Source organism: Cololabis saira, chromosome 20 (genome assembly GCF_033807715.1).
Source record: "Cololabis saira isolate AMF1-May2022 chromosome 20, fColSai1.1, whole genome shotgun sequence".
Classification (NCBI taxonomy): Eukaryota; Metazoa; Chordata; class Actinopteri; order Beloniformes; family Belonidae; genus Cololabis; species Cololabis saira.
In genome coordinates, this window is record NC_084606.1 from 15253690 (window position 1) to 15278834 (window position 25145).

The window sequence follows — 25145 nt, forward strand, 5'->3', positions numbered from 1 at the left end:
TTGTTCCGATTCAGTGGCTAAATCGATACAGTTGTTTCGTTTTTCGTTTGTGTTCACAAGGCAAACGTCTGTAGCGGTTCAAAGCTGTTAACAAATGCCATGCGCGAACCAACTGTTCTCTGATTGGTCAGAAATTAACACGGAAGGAGTTCCCTCTTCCGTACCCCGGGAAAAACAACAAGCCCCTTTCACAGAGAGGGCGCAAAGTGGCTTTCCCATTCATTTATGTGCTACCGGCGCAAGAGCGGACCGCTCTGCGGGCGAGAGGGCGCCTGCCGCTGCGTTTGCGCTGCGCAAACCCTGCCCGAATTGAACATTTTTTAATTTCACCGTCCCACGCTGTGACAACATCTCAGCACGTCCAATAGGAGAGAAGGTGGTGGAGGCTGCACCGACTCTTCTCCTTGCGCCGCGGTCACACATGAATGGAGTTGTGTCGGTTGATGTATCGATGTTCTCACTACAAATAAAAAAAACACACCGCTCCAGTTCTCGAATGGATGCGACCCGTCTGCTCACACTATACGATCATAATCCTCCCGTCGGACTTCTGTTACTGGAACTTGAGGCCGGTTTTGGGGCAGGGATGGGCTGTGCCCACCCAAACGTGCGTCCTGCCCACTCAATCAAAGGTTATGGGGATCCTTTATTTTTTTATAATTGTATTTTTTTATATATATAAAAAAAATCACAAAATATCTGTACCGTTTCTGATTGGGTGGGCACTGCACATCATTTTTAGACACAACAATGAACGCATACCGCAAAAGTTGTGTCTCGGCAGAGGGACCCGACGTCCCAGCAAAATGAGCACAACAGAGAAGTTCAGAACAGCACACAGAGCGCACACTAAAGGCTGATTTATGGTTCTGCGTTACACCAACGCAGAGCCTACGGCATAGGGTACGCGTTGGTGTAACGCGGAACCATAAATCAGCCTTTAGCAATTTGTGCCATTCTGTGTGGCGATAAATGCAAAAAGATTAAACAACGTCATGATTGGACAAGGAATTGGCTAGGTAGACGTGGGAAATGCGGTCTTTTTTTCTGCTATTAAAACATGATTTGTAATGTGAATTTGCAACACTTTAAACTACAAATAATAGTTTTTAACGTGACATCAGAGATTGCACCTGCTCTCTGCGAAAGGATGAGGCCAATCGGGTCGTAGCACGACCAGGATTTCAAACACGTTTGATTTTCTTGCGAGCACACGATTCGTGATCAGGAGCTCGTCGTGAGGTGTTAATCACTCGTCGTTACCCCACGTATAGCCTACTACACGAGGCACGACTAACGATTGGGTCGAAATCCGCACGACTGGAAAATCGGCTCAAAACGAGCCGATAATCGCACAGTGTATGCCCGGCTTAAGACTTCCTTTCAATGGAACTGAGGGGCCGAGGCTAACTTTCTGTGAAAGGACCTCACACCAGAACCCCTCTCCATCAAACTTGGCACAATACAGTCAGACAAGTACCGTCCTTCTGGCAACCGCCAAAACCAGACCTGTCTACCAGATTGGCAGACAGAGATTCGTCAGTCCAGAGAACGTGTTCACCGATCCGGAGTCCACTGGCGGCTTCCATTAAACCTCTGCATCTAACGCTTCGCATTTCACTTATAAGGGTTGGCTGCAGCTGCTCAGCCACGGAAACACATGTCCAGAAGCTCTCTACACACTGTACTGGAGCTAATCTGAAGGCTATACGAAGTGTGGAGGTCTGTAGCTGTTGACTCTGCAGAAAGTTAGCAAGCTCTGTGGACCATGTGGTTCAGCATCTGCTGACTCTGCTCTGTGGTTTTATGTAGCTTATGAATATTAAGTAGCAAGGAAATTTAATTACTTTGTGACTTATTCCCTTATTCCACAGGAGACATCCTATCATGGTGCTTGATTTTGTACACCTGTGGCCGTGGAAGTGACCTGACTTTAGGTGAGTGAGTGAATATTTTTGGCGATATAGTACATATCATTGTTACATATTCATTTATTATCTAGATCCACATCTACCCATTCAGGGGCACAGAAGAAGATCTCGCTCTTGATGAAAGGCAGGGGTCACTGGAACAGGTCACCATTCCATCACAAATTATTGTTGGAAGTATCTTGATGTCATGCAGAAAAAAATGGACCCAGACAGGTGAAACACACGATTCCATTTCTACGGATAAGAATAACGTTTTTGATACCTGAAATTATCCTCGGGGAAAACTTGCTTTGAGGACTTGGTAAAATGGGTTCATAAAGTATTTTAAAAATAGGCTACAGCCATGTCACAAAACTAAGTGAGCAAAAAACTAAGTCAAATATTGTTTTAATAAAAATAAAATACTTCCCATTATTAAAAAGTGCGATAATTATCTTTATGTCAACCTGTGTTTAAAATGTGTTCCTCACTTTAATTATTAAATTAAACTTGCACAATAAATTTAAAGTTTAAAAATAAACACAACAAAGTGTTTATTTTTATGTAATGCTCTCATATATTACTGTAAATTCTTTACTCCGTCATTTGTTCCATATTTAGTATTCACAACTTTTGAAGTTCTGAGTATCGTTCTTTACTTGGGTGAATTCCGTCCGTCATAAGACATGGAAAATGTGACATACACCCACATCTCACATGTTTCAACTTCTGCTTTTTTCCCCAGACATTTGGTGACGAAATCATTTATTTGAAAAAAACAGCAACTCCAAGACAACAGTTTAACAGTAAATATGTTGCTGTTAGAAACAATATTACTCCAGAGACACGGGTTAGGAGTTTCGCTTCAGTACAAGAAACAAAAAGCAAACGATGATAAAAACAGCAACAGGCTTTTAAGGAACTGCACTCAAATGTACCGATTGGGAATGTAAAAGCATAACAGGTAACAACTGGCCCATGGACGTCTGCAGTCGGCCCCCCGTATCCAGGCATACAGGAGTTTTATTGTTAGGAATCCAAACCCCAAGAAGTCTGACTTATCTATCAAAACGTGAAAGTGTTGGAAGAAAAATTCAAACTCAAATATACTATACTGGGGAAAGAAAACATGGCATTGAAATTACATTTTTAATGTTAGTGTTGTTAAAAGTATTGATATTTCAAATCTTTACTCTTCAGAATATCTGACACAATTCTTACTGCTACACTGAACACCAGTTGAGAATTTTTATCTTCACAGACACAGAGACACATGTCAGACTTACACCGCAGTTCACAAATCCCCCCGCCTCTTCTTCCTCCCTCCTACGCTCAACATCCGCCCACTACTCATTTGTTCCACGTCAGGGGGATTTGGCCTGGGCAGAGTCTTTGTGACTGGTTTATCGGAAATAAATAAACATCAGACAAAAGTCTGTAGTGTTGTGGCAATTTACTTTGCAATATCAAATATTAATAATTTGTTCAAGGACTTTTTTCACAAGGCGTAAATTTCATGACAATGTTATATGTGGATTATGCTGGTACCAGTTTGATGAGGAAAAAAAAGTGCTGGATTCACAAGATGATAGAATCTGGGTATTACTTTGGTGACTGACTGACACACACACGAAACTCTACACATATGGGGCTACTTATAGTGACCAAAACCTAATTCTGCCCCTAAAACCATGTTTTTACCCTCAATCAGTCCTTTACATGGCAGGTTCCAACTTTTTCAGTATCCAAAAAGCTCTGCAACTCCACATGTGCAAGACCAGCAATAAGACCCCTTGAATATAGTTAAACAAGAATAAAAACACACACACACCACAAACAGAAATGGTAAAACTCCTTCAGCCTCAGAAAATGAGCACAGTGGCATTTGAATGTGCTGTGGTAAAGCTGATGTTAAAATGATTTATCCTTTTTTTTTTTAACCCAAATTCGCTGGTACTCCAGAAAACAGGAACTGCGGTGTGCTTTGTAATACTACTTCTCAGTACACTAAGGCAAGACAATGAAACTTTTGTCACAAATATTTCAAAAGAAAACTGAATTAATGAACCATTTTTGAAACTGCAGTTGTGTGGTTACTTTGTACGTGTCTATCCGGTCCGTCTTTCAAATGTATTCATAATAAATAGCGCCCGGCTTTCATCCAGCTATTTAGAGGAATCAGAAGTGCAGTTAGTCATTCAAAAGCAGTTTATTCCCAATAGATTCAGCTGAAATGGCCAGAAAGGTTAAGTAGGCTTTCAGTTGTGTTTTGCATTGTTTGATCAACAGCTAAGTAGAAGTGAAAAGCAAAACAGAACCATGATCATGAGAAAAAGTCCAGCAAAAAGGAAGTCTCTAACATAATATTGCATACACTAAGTAGTCAGGGTTTTTCCAGACATTACTGTCATACCTTTTACTTAGATATAAAATCATATGTTGGAATTACAAATAAAATAAAAACAATTCCAGTATACGAAATCGATGAGAGTTCCGTTTATACAAAAAACACTTCTAAAGGTCATTGTTGCCAAGTGTGACCGGAAGAGGAAGCTCCCAGTGCGTTATCAGAAGTGAACAGTCAGCATTTACTAAGAAAAGTGTTACTTAAAAGGACAGTAGTCGGGTACTTATGTTGGCTTGTCCTTTTTCTGGGATGAATTTGAAAGATTTTCACCGTGAAAGCGTTGTCACTGTGTGACATTTCTCAAAATAGGAAAACTTTGCAAATAACAATATAATACTAAACAGAATAAAACCAATACCTTGAAATATTAGTATATTTAAGCGCTTACATACTCGAGTTCTGTAACATTTCCGTAAAAGTGGGTCACTAATTTTACTCCATTTGCATTTACATACTGGACCAAGGAATAGAGGGAAATCTCATTTATGTGTGTCCTTACATACACGAAACTGGCATTCCAGAACCAAAGTGTGACTCCACGTCGTCTGCGTTAACAAGACGGAAGGAGTCAGTCAAGTTAATTGGCTCATGTTAATAATAATTAAAAAAAACAGTGGAGAAGATGCTGTCAGCTTCCTTTATATTTTTACAGTTCTTCTAACGGGAGCGTGGGTGAGCGGAAGAGCGGCGTGTGGACGAGAGAGTGCTGATGTGTGGAAAAGTTGACTGGGAAGGTTTGAACAGTGTAACTAGCCAGGTTCACCTGCATGTACAGCATCAGTACGGGAAATAAAAATGATGCAGTGGCTCTAGTTGGAAGTGTCCGGTTTTTCCTACCCAGCTGGAAGTGTCCTGGTCTTCATCACCAGCTGGAAATATCCAGGTCTTCTTCACCAGCTGGAACAGTATCTAGGTCTTCCTCACCAGCTGGAAATATCCTGGTCTTCGTCACCAGCTGGAAGTGTCCAAGTCTTCCTCACCAGCTGTTGTTTCACGCTGCCCGTCCCTGACGTGGCTCTATGCTTGTGACTATGGTTGGCACCGATACGTGATCAGAAAGTTGTTCAATTCTCATACTTCTAACTCAGTTACGGATTGGGGGGATTGGCCCTTACATACACATCTCTCCTTTTTCAAACCCGTCAGTCTACCTCTGGAGGCAGAAAAAAAGAAGTGATCAGATTTTACCCCTTTCCGGGAAGCGACTCCTACATACAGGCACCGTGACCGGCAAAAGGGGGAAATGCCAGTATGTAAGCTCCTGAAGATTCACTGTTTTTGTCCTTTTTTCTGTACAGTAGTCACCCTCCTCTTACACAGATGTCTCTGACTGAAGCTTCATGACAAACTTGTGGCTTTTGGGATCAATGAACTTTTCACCCAGGCGCAGGAAGGGAAGGGGCGTTACTGTGACAACCAGCGCAAAATCAAGGCGTCTCAGGCAGAAGACCTGGCCTTGACGCAGGGAAGCTGTCACTGGCTCCTCGCTCAGTAGTGTCCACTGGCGCCCTCTGTTGTTGTCCAGGTACTGGAGGGTGGGACCTGGGGTGAGGTAACGCTCCAGGAAAGCCTTTGAAAACATCAAAAAAGCATATGAAAGGTGATAGAAAATGAACAACTATTATAATTTTAGCCATAAATTGGTACCATGTACCTATTTATCATCATATTGTGGGATTTTAATGTTGTTAAATCTATACCAGGGGTCGGCAACCCGCGGCTCTAGAGCCGCATGCGGCTCTTTAGCGCCGCCCTAGTGTCTCCTAGAGCTTTTTCAAAAATGTTTGATCTTTTTTTTCCTTTTTTTCTTCTTTTTTCTTTTTTTTCTTCTTTTTTTCCCTTTTTTCCTCTTTTTTTCTTTTTTCCATTCCTTTTTAATCTCGACATTTCGACTTTTTTCTCGAAATTTTGAGTTTTTTCTCGAAATTTCGAATTTTTTCAAGACATTTCGACTTTTTTCTCGAGATTGTACTTCAACATTAATCTCGACATTTCAACTTTTTTCTGGACATTTTGACTTTTTTCTCGACATTTTGACTTTTTTCTCAACATTTCAACTTTTTTCTCGAAATTTTGACTTTTTTCTCAACATTTTGACTTTTTTCTCGACATTTCGCCATTTGCCTTCATTCTAATACAAGACTTTTCATTTTTTGCGGCTCCAGACATATTTGTTTTTTGTGTTTTTTGTCCAAAATGGCTCTTTCAACAATTTGGGTTGCCGACCCCTGATCTATACAGTATACAGATATTCACTGAAAATGATAAAAAGTATATTCATTAAGTATTGCAATCTAAATCAGCATATTGACAGTCACTCTTCTGACCTTGGGGGTCATGTTGTGTGTAATGCAGAACTGCAGATGGCTGATGATGCTCTCCATGCTGTGGTAGGACTGCTGTCTGGTCACACGGAGATACTTCTGCATGGCCCGTGCCATGGGGGCAAAGATTGCTTGAGCGGCTTCTCTCGGGTCCATCACCTCCCGTGGGTGCTTGGGTGAGGATACAGCTGTGTCGCTGTCCTGGTGCCGTTTGATGTGGGTGAAGGCTTCTTCTACAGCCACCACCAGTCTGTGGCAATATAACAGTAAGAGAAAGCCTAAGCAAGCATGTAGATAACATGGAAACCTGACATGGAAAGGATTTGAACACTTCAAATTGTGAGGCAATGGTGGGAACTTCTCCAATGCACTGCCCTGATATGAATTTTAATGTGCTTTAATTCATATTTCTTTAAAAAAATAGATGTGATTTGACAGGTGGAGAAGAACAAGTCTGAGTTTTTTGGAGGGAAACGAAACAGAAGTGAGTTGCAGTAGTCGAGCCGAGACGTGATAGGTTTTATGTGGGAAGTCAAGGAGACTGTGCTGCCAAGGATGACACTCTTAACCTGAGGGGAAAGACAGATACTAGAATTATCAATGGGTATTATAAAACTTATAAAAATATAACATTTAAGGTGGACTTGGTACAGCTGAGTTTCATTTCAGTCTCGTCACTGTTTTATTCCAGGAAATTTGATGAGAATCAGGATTTTATTTTGACTAGGCAATCAGCGAGGGAAGAAGGAGGAAGGGTGGAGTGAGGTCTGGTGGAGATTAAGAGCTGCGTGGCATCTGCATAGTAATAAAAATGAATGCAATGCTGACGAAAAATGAAACCAGGTGGAAGTTAAGATGAAAATGATGATGAAAAGCAAAGGACCCAGGACAGAACCCTGAGGCACACCGGTGGGAATTCATACTTAGTGTGATTAGAAGGATTTTAATTCGTTGAACTGAGTGTGCCTAGAGAGGTACATTTTAAACCAGTCAAGGGGTTTATGTGAGATGCCAATTGGGATGCTTTGTAAAATGTAAATGAAAACAAAATGCAAAATGTTCCTTAACATAAAATCAGAGGCTATCATTCTCATGCAGACAGCCCAGGTTCAAATCCTGGCCTGTGACTCTTTGCTGTGTGTCCTTCCTCTCGCTCTGCCCCAAATTTCCTGTCAAGCAAGTTTGCCTAAAAGAAACTGGAGCCACAAAATATTAAGAGAGAAGAGTTTGAAGATTGCATCATCTACAGTTTATAATATCATCAAACGATCCAGAGAATCAGGGAGAAGGTCAAAACTGTATGCTTGTGATCTTCGGGCCTGATTCTCCTCCAGATATCACTGACTGGGCTCAAGAGCATTTCCAGAGATCACTGTCTGTGAACACAGCTCATCACTCAATCCACAAATGCAGCTGCCGGCTCTATCATGACAAGAACCCATTATGTGAACACAATCCAGAAACCGTTTTCTCTGGGCCAAAACTCATTTAAAATGGTCTGCGGCAAAAAGGAAAACTCTTCTGTGGTCAGACAAATCAAAATTTGAAATTCTATTTGGAAACCATGGACATTTTTGTGATGGCCAACAACAGTCGCCGCACGTGGAACAAAAAGGTATTTTAGTTTTTGTATTTTCATTTAAACAATTTATAATTCAAGTATCATTTGCAATCTTGACTTGTTTTAATCTTTATGGGTGCACTTGGTTGGTCCATTGCCTGACCGAATCGGGGCCCTAAGCAATGTGTTATTTGGAGCCCCCCCGGCCCCCCGGCCCCCCGGCCCCACGCCCTCACACCTCTCCCCATCACGAATGTATCATTGGTACAAAATGACCGTATAATACGCCATTTAACTTGATAACCTTTATCAATAATAACAAATGTACGGTATGTATACAGTAGATAAAGTAGTTTGACTGTATTAGTAAAAAAAAAAATGTTTAAATCAGCCTGAAATAAATAAATATTAAATAAAAAACTTAAAACTGACATAAACAAATCAGAGTCACAAATAGCGATCAATTACTCAACAAAAGAAAGTTACTTCCACCACCTCAAAACCACAAAACCACCACAAAAAGCCTCAAAGCAGGTCTAGCATGTCTGAAATCAGAACTAAACACGCATGTCTGCCTTTTACAGACGCATGTTCATCTCCTTAAAAAAAGTTAAACTTCTTTACAACATAAATTGATATAAAACTATAACCAATATGTTATATATTGGCTGAAAATTATAGCTTATATACGACCAACTGGTCATGTGACCACTCTTTTTCAACAGACATGAATGCAGAGGACGTTAACTAGGCGTTCAATAAATGTTCATTAGGGCCGCTAGAAAAACACAATTCACCAGTCTTGATAGAGATTTCTATCTAATGAGTGGCAGCTCAGGTGTTTGTGCTACAACGTTTTATTTCAATAACATCCACACCTTCAAGTGAAGCACGAGTTTCCTGGTGTTTTGCCTTTTTTTCTTTTCTCGCGTGCTCCTGATTTGTGATGTGTTTTGAACGACATGTTGAAATCTCCCCTTCTGTAGCTCTGCAGGAGCCTGCACGCGCATCAATCTGATTGGTCAGATGTCGAGTGCTGCCAATCATTGCGCGGTCAGATTAGAGGTTTCTTTCCCCTCCTCCGCCTCCCGGTAGCGCACATTCGTTACCGTGCAAATGCGTCCCCTCACGCAAAACGTGGCCCCCGTTGGAAGATGAGGCCCTACGCACAGCGCGTGTTCTGCACTTAGGGAGGGCACTGATTGTCAGTGTTGCTTTGTTGTGATTTTTGGGAGTTAATTTGTGTTGAGTTTACTAGTACATGGGCTGATCACGGTGTCCTCGCTGCCCATCAGACAGCCACACCTCATTCTCATCAAAGGTTGAAAGCCTTGGACTGGACCATTTTCCTTTCACAATAGGATAGGGATAGGGAGAGTGGAAGATCTACTTTCATGGTATAGCTTAAGAGTTTAAACACTGTTGTGGTTTTCCCTTTTGTTTTCCCTTTGTCTTGCTCCCCCCTAAAAACACAGAGTACTAGAACCCATTTTCCATCAGTTCCAAACAGGTTAGTAAGTTCTGTGTTAGTAATGATGGTAATAATAATAATACTAAACAGGATTTCTCATCTAAATGGGTCTACCCACCGAGCTCTGCGTTTGCGAACCCTCCGCTCTATCTCTGCCTCCTCATAGTAGTAATCGTTGTGGGAGTTGTCCCTTCTTCGAGCAGAGGTTGCGATCATCGCTCTGGACTGCCCTGTAGAGTGGTTGGTGCCGTTATCTGTGGACAGATGGGAAGAACAATTAGATAAGTCCAATTCATCTTTACATTCCATATATAACGTGTATGGAGAAAGAGAGTAAAAACTAACTTGATTATATTTAGGTGGAAACATGGGCTGCAACAATGACACATGATACTTGGTATTCAGCCACATTTTGTAATAGAGAATTGTTTCTGTCTCTGTGCGGTACTATGATGATATGATTTGCCTGTTTATATTATTTAGTATTATATTATTTCTAAAGAAAAAATAATGTACCTTCCTCCAAGTTGTAAACTTTAAAAGACGACATCCGCTTTGTGAGGATGGACTTGGGTAGGTTAAGCAGGGCAGGGTTGTAGACCGGAAAGTCACTGTAGTAGCAGTCCAGGAGCCACGTTGCTGCACGCTGAATACTGCACCGCATCAGGAACAGGAAGAAAAGTTCAGTTAGCTATACTTTAAAACATCAACTCTGAGAGGTATGACCACGTAAAGGAAGTGGTAAACACCAAACATGCAAGACAAAGAGAAGAAACAGAGCAGGTAAAGTATTCCAAGTACCAAAGAAAAAAACTCTTTAGGCTTAGAATTAGACATGAAAACCAGATAATAATTATAACAAGCTGTTGGAGCTCATTTTGCATTAACCAGTCATCTTTCTGGGACTTACTGGTCTCAAACTGAGGGATTTTTCCAGATCTCATGATGGATTCACAGAAAAGGGCACAATTCTCTTAAATGACCACCGAATTATATTTTGTGATCAATATGTTTTATTCTTGACAGCACAAGTCCCTTTTTACACAGTCGCTTTTAACGAAGAAATGGTTGCAACTGTGTGGGTGAGGAAAAACTTTCAGTTGCTATTTCAGTTGTTTTGGGTTTTGTTTTACACATTCTAACCTTCAAGTAAAAGTGAAAGACACAACACACGCTTGAAGGGTCCCTGTCAGACCTCATGTCACATCGTTTAACAGTCAAATAAAGGGATATGGTTAGAAAATGTGTGCTTAGCCTAGTTTTTTCTTAAGCCAGAATGTGGAGTCACAAAGTAAAGTCTTTTACAGTTAAAAATCACAGTACTTCACAATAAAATACACCAATGATGTTATTCCTTTTAATTTATAATATAAGATAATAGGGATGAAAAAGAAGGACGATAAAACAGAGAACAAAAGACAGTAAAACCATAAAAGTTGTCACTAACTTCGTTTTTAGCATTTAAGCACTTTCTGTGAAGCACTTTGGTTGCGGCTCAGCCGTCTGTATATGTGCTATACAAATACAATTTGACTTGACTAACTACGAGACTGTCTTAATAAAGTCTTAACTGCCTTTTAAAGCTGTCCATGCATCCAGCATAAGGTCACTGGAAGTGTATTAAAAAGCTGAGGTGGAGCAGTTTGAAATTGATGGTCCCACTGAGTTTTAAATCAAGTGTAGGAAACCACCAACAGTTCCTGACTGGATAATCTGAGGGTTTAAGAAGAAGATCACTGCTCCAACAGATCTCAAACCTAATCTGGAGCGCAGTTATGAATCAGGAGTTTAGAGAGAAGGTATAAAGACATTGAATGATCAAATATAACACCTTCATTTCTTGACTGGACAGATGCGCACAATTTGTTAATTTGTCAATTTGTTGCCTGATTTGTGGAATCACAACGTCTGTGACTATTCTCAGACGTTCTGTTTTATCTGAATTTAAAAGATAACTACTTTATAAATCAATTTTAAGGGGCGTGCGTCCATTCATACAGCCCATTTTTTTCTGGTAAACAGCAGTAACAGAGACATAGTGGGGGTGTATTGAGTATTGTATGGCATGGCAATGCGGAAAGTTGGAAATACATAACAGGGACACAAATATTGCATCAAACTCTGTATTATGACGGGCTGTATTATTAACTTTAGGGACGTGCTGATCAAATTTTTTGTATTATTTATTAATCAATGACGCTGGGAAAGCTTTGGATTCGTATAGGGATTTATTTGCAGTCTGTATGCCGAGAGGTGAAAGTCTCCTGCTGTGACGGCAGCTGAGAGCTGCTGGAGGTCCGACCCCCGTGAGCAGCCCATAACAGCACCGCCTGCTCACTGAGAAGAGTGAACGATATGAGCCTTCAAGTTAGGGTCTACTAAAGACACCTGAAAAAAGTCACTAGATTTGTCAATAGTCAGTATTTAAAAAAAAAAAAGGTTGCTAGAGGAGTCTGAAAACTCGCTAATTATAGCGACAAAAAATGGGTTTCCACTCGCAGAAGTTCCAGGTATATTTTTCGGGGCCAGATCGTTGAAGCGTGTCTCCAATTACCAGGGACGGCCCTGCACAAATAGCTCTCATGAATCTTTACAGGGTGGGAAAAGGTTCCTGTTGTAGGAGAGGGACTCAGGTTGGACAACAGACACCTTTTTGCGGTGAAAAGTAGAGATTTTTTACCATCATCTGATTTATTCTGATAAAACATTGGCGCCTCATATTTATTATTAAGAGACACCACGTTTCTCCAGTGTTAGCCTCACTCCATTGGCTAACCATAAAACTCAGAATCCAATTCAGAATTTTATTACTTGCGTAAAAAGCCGAAAACGGCCTAGCTCTGCGATATTTTCAGACCTAATAGTACGGTATGTTCCTGGCAGAGCTCTCCGTTCTCAGTGTGCAGGTTTACTCGTAGTTCCTAGTGTATCCAAATGTAGATTTGGAGGACGGTCTTCTGCTATCAGGAACCATTAGAATGGAACCAACTTCCAATCTGTCAATAATAGTTAATCTCAAACATAACTTTGTTGTAGATATGCTGCTATAGGCCTATGCTGCAGGGGGGCACCAACATGATCCACTCAGCGGTGCCCATCACACCTCCTTCTCTTCCCCTCTTCCATTTTTTATAAGTATCTCATAGCCATCATTGTTATCATTCTTGTAGTTTGTTGTGCTGGTCTGCTAAATAAATTTGAATTGAAAATTGAATATTTACCAAACCTGGGTTCCTAAATTACATTCAGCACACATTTGGCTACAAGTACATTTAATGAAGTTGGAGATTACAAAAAAAAAAGAAACATAGATGGACCAGCGACCCAGTTCAGGTCTAGTTGGCATATTACGACAATGTTGAGGTCCGGGGGGAACATACCGAGGTAAAGGTATTCTAAGTTGGCAACAATGACAACAGCTCAGGAGTTACAACTGTTCCTCAAGGATGGACGTTACGCCTACTGCCCACCTGACATTATCTGTTATTGTTTAAGGTAAAACTTGTTGATAAACAATCAATAACAAAAGTATATCATTATTAATTCGAAAATGTAATTGAGTGAACTAAGAATTTAAATAAATCTGATAATTTCTTACCGATCATTTGGAAATCACGTGATCAGCCCTGATTTCTGATCAAGTGATTGAATTCGGACAAGTAATGAACTCACTCTCTTTGGGACATTTGGTAAGCCCTGTTGCCGTGCAACATGGAGGAACCTTCGACGACTTAAGTAAGGCTGTTGTCTGATGGACCAACGTCTCCAATAAAGGGAAACTGAAGCCAGCACTAGAGTGTAGAATGTGTACCTTAGGACAAACTAGGTAAAAAAAACTTTTTTTGTAGTATTTATTCAGCATCATTGGAATAAAGCAGCCTGGGACCAAACACATAAGTCACTCCTTGACTGTGGGCCATATCCTGAAACAATCAAACATCAATGCACGTAAAAACACAAATGTCAAATACTCTGGATATTTTTAAACACTAACCTGAGATGCCCCACGTTATAGAAGCGGCTGACGCCATCTGTGGTCCGAACAACCTTCAGGCAGAAAGCAGGCTGCAGGTGTCTGACCTCTAACAGCACCAGGGCCAGGTACTGAATGAACAGCAGCGCATCCACCAAAGATGCTGCATATCCCACAATGCCCCTGTAGTCTGTCTCTCTGGGGTCCAGCACCCGTACTCCATAGAAGAGCCAATATGATGCCACAAAGAGGAAGACTAACGCAAGCAGCAGACAGCGGAGGACAAAAAAGCGAGGCAGAGTGGTTCGGGGTGGCCGGAGAAACAGTGCCCAGGTGGAGAAGAGGAGGATCAGGAGCTTGAAGGCCAGAGAAATGTAATGACCCTCACATGGGGTTCCACAAGGTTCCAGGGTGTCCCGCCACAGAAGCTGTGGGAGGGCCAGAAAGGCCAGAGGAGTAATCAGTGAGAGGAGCCCCAAAATGGCACCCAGCACCGGACTGATGTAACGGCGGCAGTCGAGAGGCAAAGAGTCCTCCAAGTCCTTGTTGATCCGTGTTAGGTCTTCATTGGAGATACTATCTACAGAGGTGCCGGTGACCACTGTGGTTGTCTCACCCCAGTTGTCATCCTTAGGAAAGGTGAGAGCAGAGACACATGTGTTAGAGCTTGTAGGCTCAAACGGACCACACGTGAGGAAGGGTGAGTAAGTGAAAAGTATACCCTGTCTTCAGCTATGTTGGACTCTGCATCCAGTAGTGGTTCCCCTGGAGCCTGCACGACCACAGATTTGTCTCCACGAATGGTGACATCTCGACTCTTAGAGCGATGCCTGTCCCTTCTCTCTCTGGAGAGACATTAGAAAACATAAAAACACAAAGGATGAGAGTGGTTAATTATTCTGGAGCAGACGTTAATGCAATTCATTCCATAGGAGTCTAGATTTATACAGTATAATGCCAATTTAAGAAGAAAGGCCCGTCTTAGAAATCCAACAGGTTGCCAACCGATGCAATCCCCTATCACGAACAAGCACAAGGCGACAGTGGAGAGGAAAGAGTGGAGGAGACCATTTGGCTCGACTAGGTGGGGGCTAAGATGACAGGAAATAATGAACCAGGAAATACGTAAGATGGTTGGTTGTGAAAGAAATTAGTAAAAACAAGACAGCAGAGAAGCTGACAATGGAAGCAATCTCATAAAGTAATCTCTAGTTCCCAAAACAATTGTTCCAATGCCCTGTACACCAAAGAGGATGTTATATAAAGCAATGTCTGTGACAGAACTAACAATAATAATTAGTAATTCTAGTCTGATCTGGGTCTGTGATGTCACAATACCATGCAAATTTGAACAGCTCACTCAAAGACACCAACTAAGTAAGTAAGTAGGGTAAATAAGTAACATTTTATTTATATAGCACCTTTCAAGATAATCCTGATAATCACAAAGTTATTCACAATAAAACATGGAACAAAACATAAAATATAAAAACAGCTTTCAGCCGTGTTTGCTCCCTAACAAGCAGACCCTGGTCATATGACCTCAGGTCCCTGCTGGGGACGTAAGGCTGCAGAAAGTTTCTAGTATAAGCAAGTGCCTGATCATTTACAGTAAAGCTCTATATGTTAAAGCCAGAATTTTAAAATGCAATCTGAAGTGAATCGGGAGCCAGTGGAGTGAAAATCCAGTTACAATAATCAAGACATGATGAAATGAAGACATGAAGGATCATCTCCATCTCAGATCGTGACATAATTAGACTCCGCTTGGCAGTATCTTTTAACTGATAAAAACAAAAATGACTGAGTGATTTAATTTGAGAATCCAAAGAAAAAACAAGATCAAGAGTTACCCCGCGGGTCGTCACTGACAGCTTAATAAATGAGGCAAGTGGGACAAGAATCTGTACTATCATAGGGAGAAACCTGTCAAAGGCACAAACAAGGACTTTAGTTTTTGCATCATTCAGCTGAAGAAAATTGTCATTCATCCAACTACTGACAGAATCCAAACACCTAAGCAAGATGTGTATCTTAAAAACCTCCTGGGGTATAAAAGAAATGTAAAGCTGAATATCACTACAAACACATTTTGACTCAAGGAACGTCTTTAAATCATTGAGAAAGAGTTAAATCTGGGATTTAATTACATCTGGTGGCAATGTGGTGCATTGCTAATATGCAACCCAGTCTCACATGAAAACGTACCCTGCCTACGTTGGTCCAAAGTGCAAAAACGTAGAGGGGTTACAATATTAGCCCTTGAAATGTATAACTGTTACATTTTGAAATGTATAACTGTTACATTTTTCTGCCTATTCATTTTGCGTCCAAGTCACATGACTTTTAAGATTCTGGCCGTGACAGCAACAAACATGGTGGACATTTTTCATTTTTTGAGTGAAAGAAATCAATATTTTGAGTTAGTTTCTGCATAGAAATATATATATATATTTTACTTTCATAATATTCACTCTGTGAATTTACATAATCACTTGCTTGCTCGTGGTTGCAACGTTTTTTCAGATCTCGTCAGAATAATGTAAAACGGTAACGTTTTAAAAATGTGAAAAAGTAACATTTTGGTTGTTGGACGTGCTGTGAAAAAAATCAATATTTTGATGCTTCCTCGTTGTTGGGAATTATTTTCAGATCTCGCCAGAATAATAATTTGAAATTGCAACATTTTGGTGCTGGGATACGTGGCCGTGATATATACACGGCCACGTACAGTATGCCGGCGGGGATGGAGGTGGGGATACCCCCCCAAACCAGATTTTGATAGCGGAGCGAGTCATCCCACAGAAAGCAGTTTTATTTTGAAAACCAACCGGATTTTCTTGCATTCCAAAAGTCTGACTTATAATATTGTAACCCCTCTACGTTTTTGCACTTCGGACCAACGTAGGCAGGGTACATTTTCATGTGAGACTGGGTTGCAATATCTTAATGCCAACCACGTCAACTACGGCATCAAAGGGTTGGGGAAATTTATAGTATGATAACACAAGATGCAAAATAAAAACGCTGTGATGCCAGGATTACCAGAGCAGGACCCAAGTCATCTGATATGAATTACTTACTCCAAGGCACGATCGCATCTAATGAAAACCATCCATCAACATGTCTTTTATTTGCTTTATCTTACTTGGGGTCATGTAAAGCTGCACCACATGTCTGTTGTCAGAGATTGCTGATCATTTCTTACCTGTGTTTGCGGGAACTACGTGAGTGAGATGACTTGAAGGAATAACCTGAGTATGTCGACTCGTTGTCCATGTCAGAGGCCAGCGGGGGGCGGAGTTTCCGTGGCACTCCTGTCCCCGAGCCGCCGCCCTTCTCCCAGATCACACCCAAATGGCTCTTGCAGTTGCTGATGGACTTTGACGAGAGGGCCAGAGGCAGGCGCAGCAAGTCCACTTTACTCCTGAGGGAATCTATCTTGAAAGCCTAGGAAGGGAAGGGAGGATAGGGGTGGAAGTGAGAGATATGTTTTAGAAATGGTCATTTTGTAAGAGGCACAGAAAATGTTAGAAAGGGGAGAGATGAGGACTGAGGTGAGAGAGGGAAGGAAGGAGATAATTTGTCATGTGAGACAAGTAAAACCCCCTCAAAAGGGACACATTCCAAGGAACGGCAGCAAGAAGAGAGAAAGCATTGTTAAACTGTTGGCACTTCACAGTGGGCAAAAGTTTGTGTGCTGTCTGCAGTATAGGACATAGCTGAGTCCATTCTTCCGCTTTGAGGAAGTTTTTATGAGAACCTCAACTGATCTGGCCCCAAGTTTGTTCTCAGCTGATAAAGGGGCACCTACACCAGCTCCAACTATGGCCTTCAGCTCTGCAGGACATGCGCGTAGGACATATGGTAGTTGAGGCCGAACATCAGAGCAGCATAAAACAGTCCCAGTCTCTTGTTAGAGTGACTTTCTTCTTTTGTTAGTTTGTTTTTATTTAAAAAGTGAGCTTAATTTCTTCCATCTCTTAACACATTTTTGCAGTGTTTTATTTTAAGTTGATAGGGTGTGCACAGTTGCACAGACGCCACATTCCTCATTTCTCCCCTGTAGTCTCCCAGGGCAACCAAGCTTAGCTGCTACAATGGGGATGAATGGGAGTCTAGGATGGAGAAAAGACAGGGCTTGGGGGGGTAGTTGTCATGGTGACAAGAACATCAACTCACTGGCCCATCTCCACCCCTCCTCGCTCAGCCACACACCTCGGAAAGCAAAAACAGACAATTAATTTACTCATTTGTTCTGTTGAGTTGATTTTAGGGAGTTGATTTTTAAATAGAGTCTCCAATTGTAGTTTTCAACAGAAAATAACTTCTGTTTTCTTATCTTTACAAACTGCATGAAGAACAAGCAAGCTGTAAATCTAATAATGACTTTCCTCGTGCTCTCCTATTTGTGCTGTAACTACCAGTGTCCACCCGTCTGATTGAACTAAAGGATTTCATGTGATGCACACGTGGACTTCTACTGAGGTATGTTTTGCAAGGAGGCGCACAAGTAAAGCTACCTTGCTCCCGAATGGTGGTGGGCTCTATAACCCATACAGAAAACTTGAATTCATGTCATAGTTTCTCAGTGGTCTCAGTTTTTAATTAAAAAAGTATGTAGATTGACACAAAATGACAATTACATTACAAATGTTTAACTGCTGCAAATAATCAGTGAGAAGTTTTTCAAGAGGTACCTTCATGTTTCCATCCACTGAGTTTTATTCATCTATCTGTGACAAACTTGCATTGGAGCAATGATCACAGCCCCACAAGGTATTCTCTTCCCTCAAGGAAGGAGGCCAGGTTCTTATCTTATGATAATAATGATGGATGCATGTGATGAAACATTGTCTGGTCTAAGGTTTCAGGCCATGTCTGATACTGTAGGTATGAGGATGGGCTGAATGATCATGCTTTTGGATCCTGTGGTCTCCACTGCACAACTGCTTGGAGGAAGTATTTCCATGGAGGGTGGCAGCATGTTTGAGAGATGATCTTCAGTTAATTTTCAATTACAATGGCCCGTCTAACTCAACCTGAATGACAGAAAGCTAAACAAAAACTTCCTCCATTCTTCTAGATCTACTCAGTGGAAATTCTCTTGTACATTTCTGAAAATGTTCCAATTTTTCTTTGGGAAGTTAAACTGGGGAATTTTGTAAATAGTCCAATCTGGACATGAACAGGGCATTGCTCTGTAGGATTGTGGGGGAGGGGATAAGGAGACAAAAGCTTCTAACTAAAACTAATGCATTGTTGTCAAAACAATTGGAAAAGACGAGAGTGTTTAAAATAATTCACAACGGATACTTGACACGTTGACAGAAAGAGAAAGGAATAATGAATTAGCAACCTATGTTCTAACAACTAACAGAAGCCAGAGGAATCAGCATCACGGTAATAAGCTGGCTAGCACCATAGCAGCTAGCCTTCTGAATCATCAAATGATGTTCCCAAAATCCTCCTACTCCTACTCTATAAGCTATAGTGCAGTATTTAGTGTATTGCCAATTTTGCAGTGCTGCACAAATATGCAGGAGCCCATAGTGTACCCAGCATATCCCATAATGCATCACAAAAATGAGCTTACCACTGATGTCACTAAATTAGTGTCCCCAATTCCCTCCACATTGTGAAGTAATCCATTACATAGTGACTAGGGGGTGATTACCGAACCAGCTTTACTCGAGTACCATTATTTAAACCTAAAGCTTGAGTTATGGTTCTGCGTCAAAGTGACGCCGTGCCTACAGCGTGTGGTACGCGTCAACGCAGACCACACGCCGTCACTGACGCCGTCACTGACGCCGTCACTGACGCCGTCACTGACGCCGTCACTGACGCCGTCACTGACGCCGTCACTGACGCCGTCACTGACGCCGTCACTGACGCCGTCACTGACGCCGTCACTGACGCCGTCACTGACGCCGTCACTGACGCCGTCACTGACGTGCACCTCCCGAAAATTGTAACTACGCATCGAGGCGACGCAGACCAATCACAGACCGAGAGGGCTGTGATTGGTTCACTTGGAAGCAACGCATTTCCGGTTTCCGGTTTGAAGCAGTCGTAAACTTTCAGTGCTCTTTTCTTCGTGTATGTGTGATTTTTTTTGTTTTGTTTTTTTTCACAATAGTTGTCCTTATGTGACCGGAAAAAGTTGGATAAACCATTCAGGAAAAAAATCGTGAATTAGCGGTCACAGGGGGTACTGCACTGCGAAATAGAGAAGTCCGAAGGGTTCACGACGGCGTCACGGCGACAGTGTGTGCATGGCGTCGATTTGACCCAGAACCATAATTCAGGCTTTAGTTGACCTGGTGTCGTCCTTCAACTAAAACTGTGCGACTTCAATGGTCCAAGTGTTGTGTTTAATGTGTTTTTCAGGATTCTTGAAATTATCCATGCATGTGATGGAAGAATGCACGGAGTAGAAATTCAACTTACTCTGTAATGAATATGATTGTTTTAAACAAGATTATGTGCAAAGTGGTTTATTTCTAGCTACATCTGAGCTCCCTGTTTCATGGGCTAACGTACAGCTACATATTCAGTATAGTTCCAGGCCATTCCTTTATTTTCCATGAAAAGGTACCAACTTTGAATTCCTGGAATTCTGAAACGCTGACTCTAAATGATGTCACATTTTCATTTGTAATATAGCACAGGCCTTGATGTAACTTTATATTAGGGACATTCAACACTGGACACAATTCCAAATGGACCATACCTGTGGAGACATTTTCTTGATTTACTCTCATAGAATGTCTGGTTTAACATGCTAGCTGAGGCCAAGAGTCTCAAAAGTAGCTGTTTGGTTTCTATAATTTCTCTGTACATTGCATTATCTGATCTAGGGCTAAACTTAGACACCCACTCCTGAGAAAATTGAAGAGGAAAATTATATTACAGCCCATCTCAGATGATGGGCAGCAACTGTTGCTCCTCTAAGATCATTGCTGATAGTTGTCCTAATTTGTGTTGTGTTAACACAGCTGAAGGCACACCAGCCAAATGCCAAAACATCTGCTTTTATAGATGTGCTCAAACCTGCTGGGGATCGATCAATTGATTGTCTGTGGCCATGTGAAACCTCACATGTGGAATAACAGACAAGAAACTCTACAGACTTTTAAAACACTTATTCTTTTAAACGGTTTTTCTATCTATGTCTATATCTAGATACATAAGGCATTTATGGCAAGTTACTGACCAAAGCTTAATTTTACTTTTAAAATTTTAAACAATATGTGTTTGTTGAGAAAAGTTTGAATAAGTGGGACGTACAGAGTTTTCAGAAGTTAAAATATCAAGTACTTTTGGCATGACGTGTTTAATTAACAGCATCCTCCTGCTACTTACTCTCTTGAGTCCTGTGGAAGCAGTAAGGAAACGTTTTTCCACACAATGCTTCCACATTTTGACTCAGTTATTCTCATGCGATATGAAATATGAATAGTTATAAATTGTGATATATATTGTGTTGTTCATTTGAGGACGTATTTACTTTATATTAAGAGCTGGTAGGGACCAGAAGATTTATTTACTCTCTAAATACTGACATGTCAAACTTTAGTGGTGCTTTTACACATAATCTCATATAGACAATCATTATAACATTTAATGAAAACACAGAATTCAAATCCTTTACTGTGTAGTTGAGCATATTTGTCACACACAAAAAGACGCGTGCAGTTCGTGCCAAAACATCCGTCAAGTAGAGCACTCTGCTCACTCTGGTTTAAATCGTGAAATCACATTAACCTAAGAACTCATAATCCCTAAAGCGGAATGGGAAATTATATTTAGACCTTTGCTCCGGCAGGATGAAAGTGGTCCCTTTTATCAACGGTCAGATGTTAACCCAGAGCATAAGCTTTAGGTTAGGCCGTTCTTAAACCAGATATCTCAGACCACCTGCAACAGCCTGTCGCTGATTTAATTACTGGTTACCGAAACGCAGCCAGAGGGTTGCACCTCCTTTGAGACGAGCAGGAGCTGCTGTTCAGAGCAAAAGAGAATATTACAGGAAGGATAATATTTCTCTCTCTTGAAACAAACGCAGACAGTAAAAGTCAGGAATTCATGCCAAATGGGTAAACTGCACTAATTGTAGGATTTATTTTTATTTTTTTGTCTTGCAGTATCATATTCCCTCCATATTCTTCTCAACAGCATATCTGAGGATTAAATAGCAGTTTCTTATAAATCAATTGATGTGTTACGACATGAATGTAAATAAAACCGTCTGCATCTCTCTGACCCTGTTGGGAAACAATCCCATCGATAGACCACGTGCCTCTCCTGCAGTAATGATTTCAGCATTGATTGATTTATGCTGCAGTTCACGTTCATGTTCAGCTGGGATGTGAACGTTGCCACGTGCAGTGACAGGGTAGAATTTCAAACTATTGATCTGGCTTTAACTCTTAAAGGAGATCACACTTTTTTTTTTTTTTTTTCAAAAGCTGAAACTATTTCCTTAAGTTTTAATGAAATGTCTGACATTTTTGGTAAAAACGAAACAAAACAACCCCCTGCAGAGATACCAGTCAAAATCTCCCTTTTCAACAACTTTACACTTCTGTTCACAGCAGCTGGTTTTAGGGGGTGGAGCCAGACACTGCTCTTGACTCCACCCTCTTGTCTGCTGATTTCCTTTCATGAAAAAGTTGTTCAAGACTTTGCAAGACACCTCAGCTGTATAGCCAATGTAGGATGGTGTGTAGTTTAGAGTGGAGAAAAAAAAACAACACATTTCTTCACAGTACCCTGCTTATTTGTACAACAGAGCCAACCCAGCAAGTTGCTGAGTTGGTTGTGACTTCAAATACCCAAATAATTTTATTTTTTTCTCTCCACAATATGTTCACTTTAACACACATTCAACAAGCCAGTCTTGTAATTTGTAATTGAAATGTAATTTCAAAAAACAGCATGTACGAACAAACATCAAAACCCACTGTGTATCAGTGATGGGAGTTAATCTGTGGAACAACTGCAAAGATGAAATGAAATCACGCAAATCACCAAGTAAGTTTAAACAAATCTTTAAAATCAATACTCCTTAATGGATACAAAATGGAAATGGACACATGAACTGACAGCCAATGACCAAAGTGCCTTCCTCAGCTGAACCACTTTTTCTTTTCTTTTATGCTTTTCTTTTGGAGTTCTGTGAAATCAAGAAATTGTAAAAACAGAACATTGGAAGGGGTAGGACTTATATTTGTTATTTACTGTTGCTACTTTTAAATCTGGGTACAGTGAGCGAAATAACCGGAGTCAAATTCCTTGTCGGGCAATGTTCAAACTTGGCCAATAAAGCTGATTCTGATTCAAACAGGAAATATTTATCTACATATAGATTTGTCTCTAAAGCCCACTCCAACTATATCAAATGGCCCATTCCCCCCAAAGTCAAGGAAACTCATTTTAAATTGATTAATAAAATGTATCCAACCGCTGAATTTTTGAGACATAGATTTAAATTTGAAGTTGCCCCCTGTGTTTTTTGCAATGAATCGGAAGAATCACTTGATCACATGTTTTTATTGTGTCCTGTCTCAAAAAATTTTTGGCAAGAAATTAGAAATTGGCTATCTTTAAAAATGAATGACATTCCAAATTTAGAAATCGTTAACATTATTTTTTATATAGATACTATTGAAAAATCACTGTCCTTCTTAGTTAATGTCATTCTCTTACTGGCTAAATACCACATACACTGTTGTAAGTGGAGAAAAATGAAGCCCTCTTTCCATTTTTTTATAAATGATTTCAAAAGTTTTTTTCTTTCTTTAAAAAATATTAAGTCAAATAACTCTGCAAAAAAATTAGTAACCGATATATCTTTTATTTTAAGTTTTATTTTAAGTTTTTTTATTTTTAAGTCTCTTTCCGAAATGTTGATGTTATTTGCTTTGAAATGCCTTTGTATTGACTTTACTTGTATCTTATTTTTGTTTATATGTCTCTTGTTCATAAGACCTCCTGGATGTTCTTTTTTCTTATATTTCCTCTACTAGTAGTTTTGTATAAAGTGTGTTTTTCTTGTTTAAAAAATTCTGTTCAATAAAAAATATATATATATATAGATTTGTCTCTTTATTTGCTTTGTTTTGCTTTTTTTTGTATACATTTTATGTATTCTGATTATTTTTTGTTTTTGTTTGTAACCTGTTTGAATAAATAAAAAAAAGTCTTTGGCAGCAGGTGAGTTTTGTTTCTTCTTTTTTGTACATGGGGCCCCAGCGGCCCCTGCTCTGACTCTACTTCAAATGGTAGCAGAGTGGGGGTAGTTGGGGGTTGGGGGTTAACTCAAACACATGCAAAGTAAGCTGAGGTCAATGGTGTGAGATAAAAGAGGCTACGCCGCGTACCCTCCGTCGTAAGCTCTGCGTTGGTGTAACGCGGAACCATAAATGAGCCTTAAGTCTCCCTTACCTTTCTGTCCTGGAGGAAGAAGTTGCGGCACAAAAGAGCCGCGTCTCCAGGGAAACTCCGTCAGAACTTCACTTCCTCTAAACTCTCATCTCTCCGCTCCGTCCAGCCCCAGAGAAGCTGCAGAACTACAGAGTGCGGACTCCGGCCGTCTCTGCGTGATAAGACTTTCTTTTATTTCCCAGGAGAAATCTGACATGCACATCCGAAGCAGCGAGGTGCGCCTCATCCTGGGACTGCGCTTCTGCGGTGGGAGAGGGAGAGGGAGGGAGAGGGAGAGGGAGGGAGAGAGAGAGAGAGGGGGGGACAGGGAGGGGTGTATCTGCTGAGAGTCCACACTCAGCTTCCGGTGTTAACTTTTTGGAATAATAGCTGGAAGATGGATAAACTGTATTTTGTATTATTAATTATACATACATACACATATATATATACATATATATATATATATATATATATATATATATATATATATATATATATATATATATATATATATATCATACATACATACACATATATATATATATATATATATATATATATATATATATATATATATATATATATATATATATATATATATATATATATATATATATATATATATACACACAGTACAGACCAAAGGTTTGGACACACTTCCCCATTTGTTTGAATAACAAGGTGTGTCCAAACCTTTGGTCTGTACTGTATATTTATGGAGAATTTTTTGTGCCAAAATTAAATAAATAAATACATCATTAATTTATCCATTCATTAAGGGTGTCATTAATTCATTAAAAAAGGAATTAAATATATAATTAATTAATCAAATGTGTCATTAATTAATTAAATGTTGAAATAATTAAATCCTGAAATAATTAAATATATATTTTTACTTAAGGTGGATTGTATTTTAATTGATTAATGACATATTTCATTCTAATTTTAATAGACAGATTTCATTAATTACTTATATATTTAATTCCCATTTTAATGAATGACACATTTAATTAATTAATGATATATTTCATTCCCATTTTGATTAATTAATGATGTATTTATTTA

General features: G+C 40.2%; 1 protein-coding gene across 2 annotated transcripts; it reads right to left on the bottom strand.

The window, feature by feature from the left end:
- Nucleotides 1-5263: 5263 nt before the first annotated feature.
- vangl2 (VANGL planar cell polarity protein 2) lies at nucleotides 5264-24312 on the bottom strand. Of its 2 annotated transcripts, XM_061709986.1 has the most exons (9): nucleotides 24099-24124; nucleotides 17829-17864; nucleotides 16855-17096; nucleotides 14368-14491; nucleotides 13668-14275; nucleotides 10190-10326; nucleotides 9792-9927; nucleotides 6645-6891; nucleotides 5264-5887 (listed from the first exon to the last, which is right to left on the bottom strand). In XM_061709986.1, the coding sequence occupies exons 3-9, from the start codon at nucleotides 16923-16925 to the stop codon at nucleotides 5630-5632; spliced, it is 1581 nt and encodes a 526-aa protein (XP_061565970.1). In that variant the 5' UTR covers nucleotides 16926-17096; nucleotides 17829-17864; nucleotides 24099-24124; the 3' UTR covers nucleotides 5264-5629. The 2 variants fall into 2 exon arrangements, with proteins under 2 accessions (XP_061565970.1, XP_061565968.1); XM_061709984.1 differs by lacking the exon at nucleotides 17829-17864 and having other exon boundaries at nucleotides 24099-24312.
- Nucleotides 24313-25145: the final 833 nt, after the last annotated feature.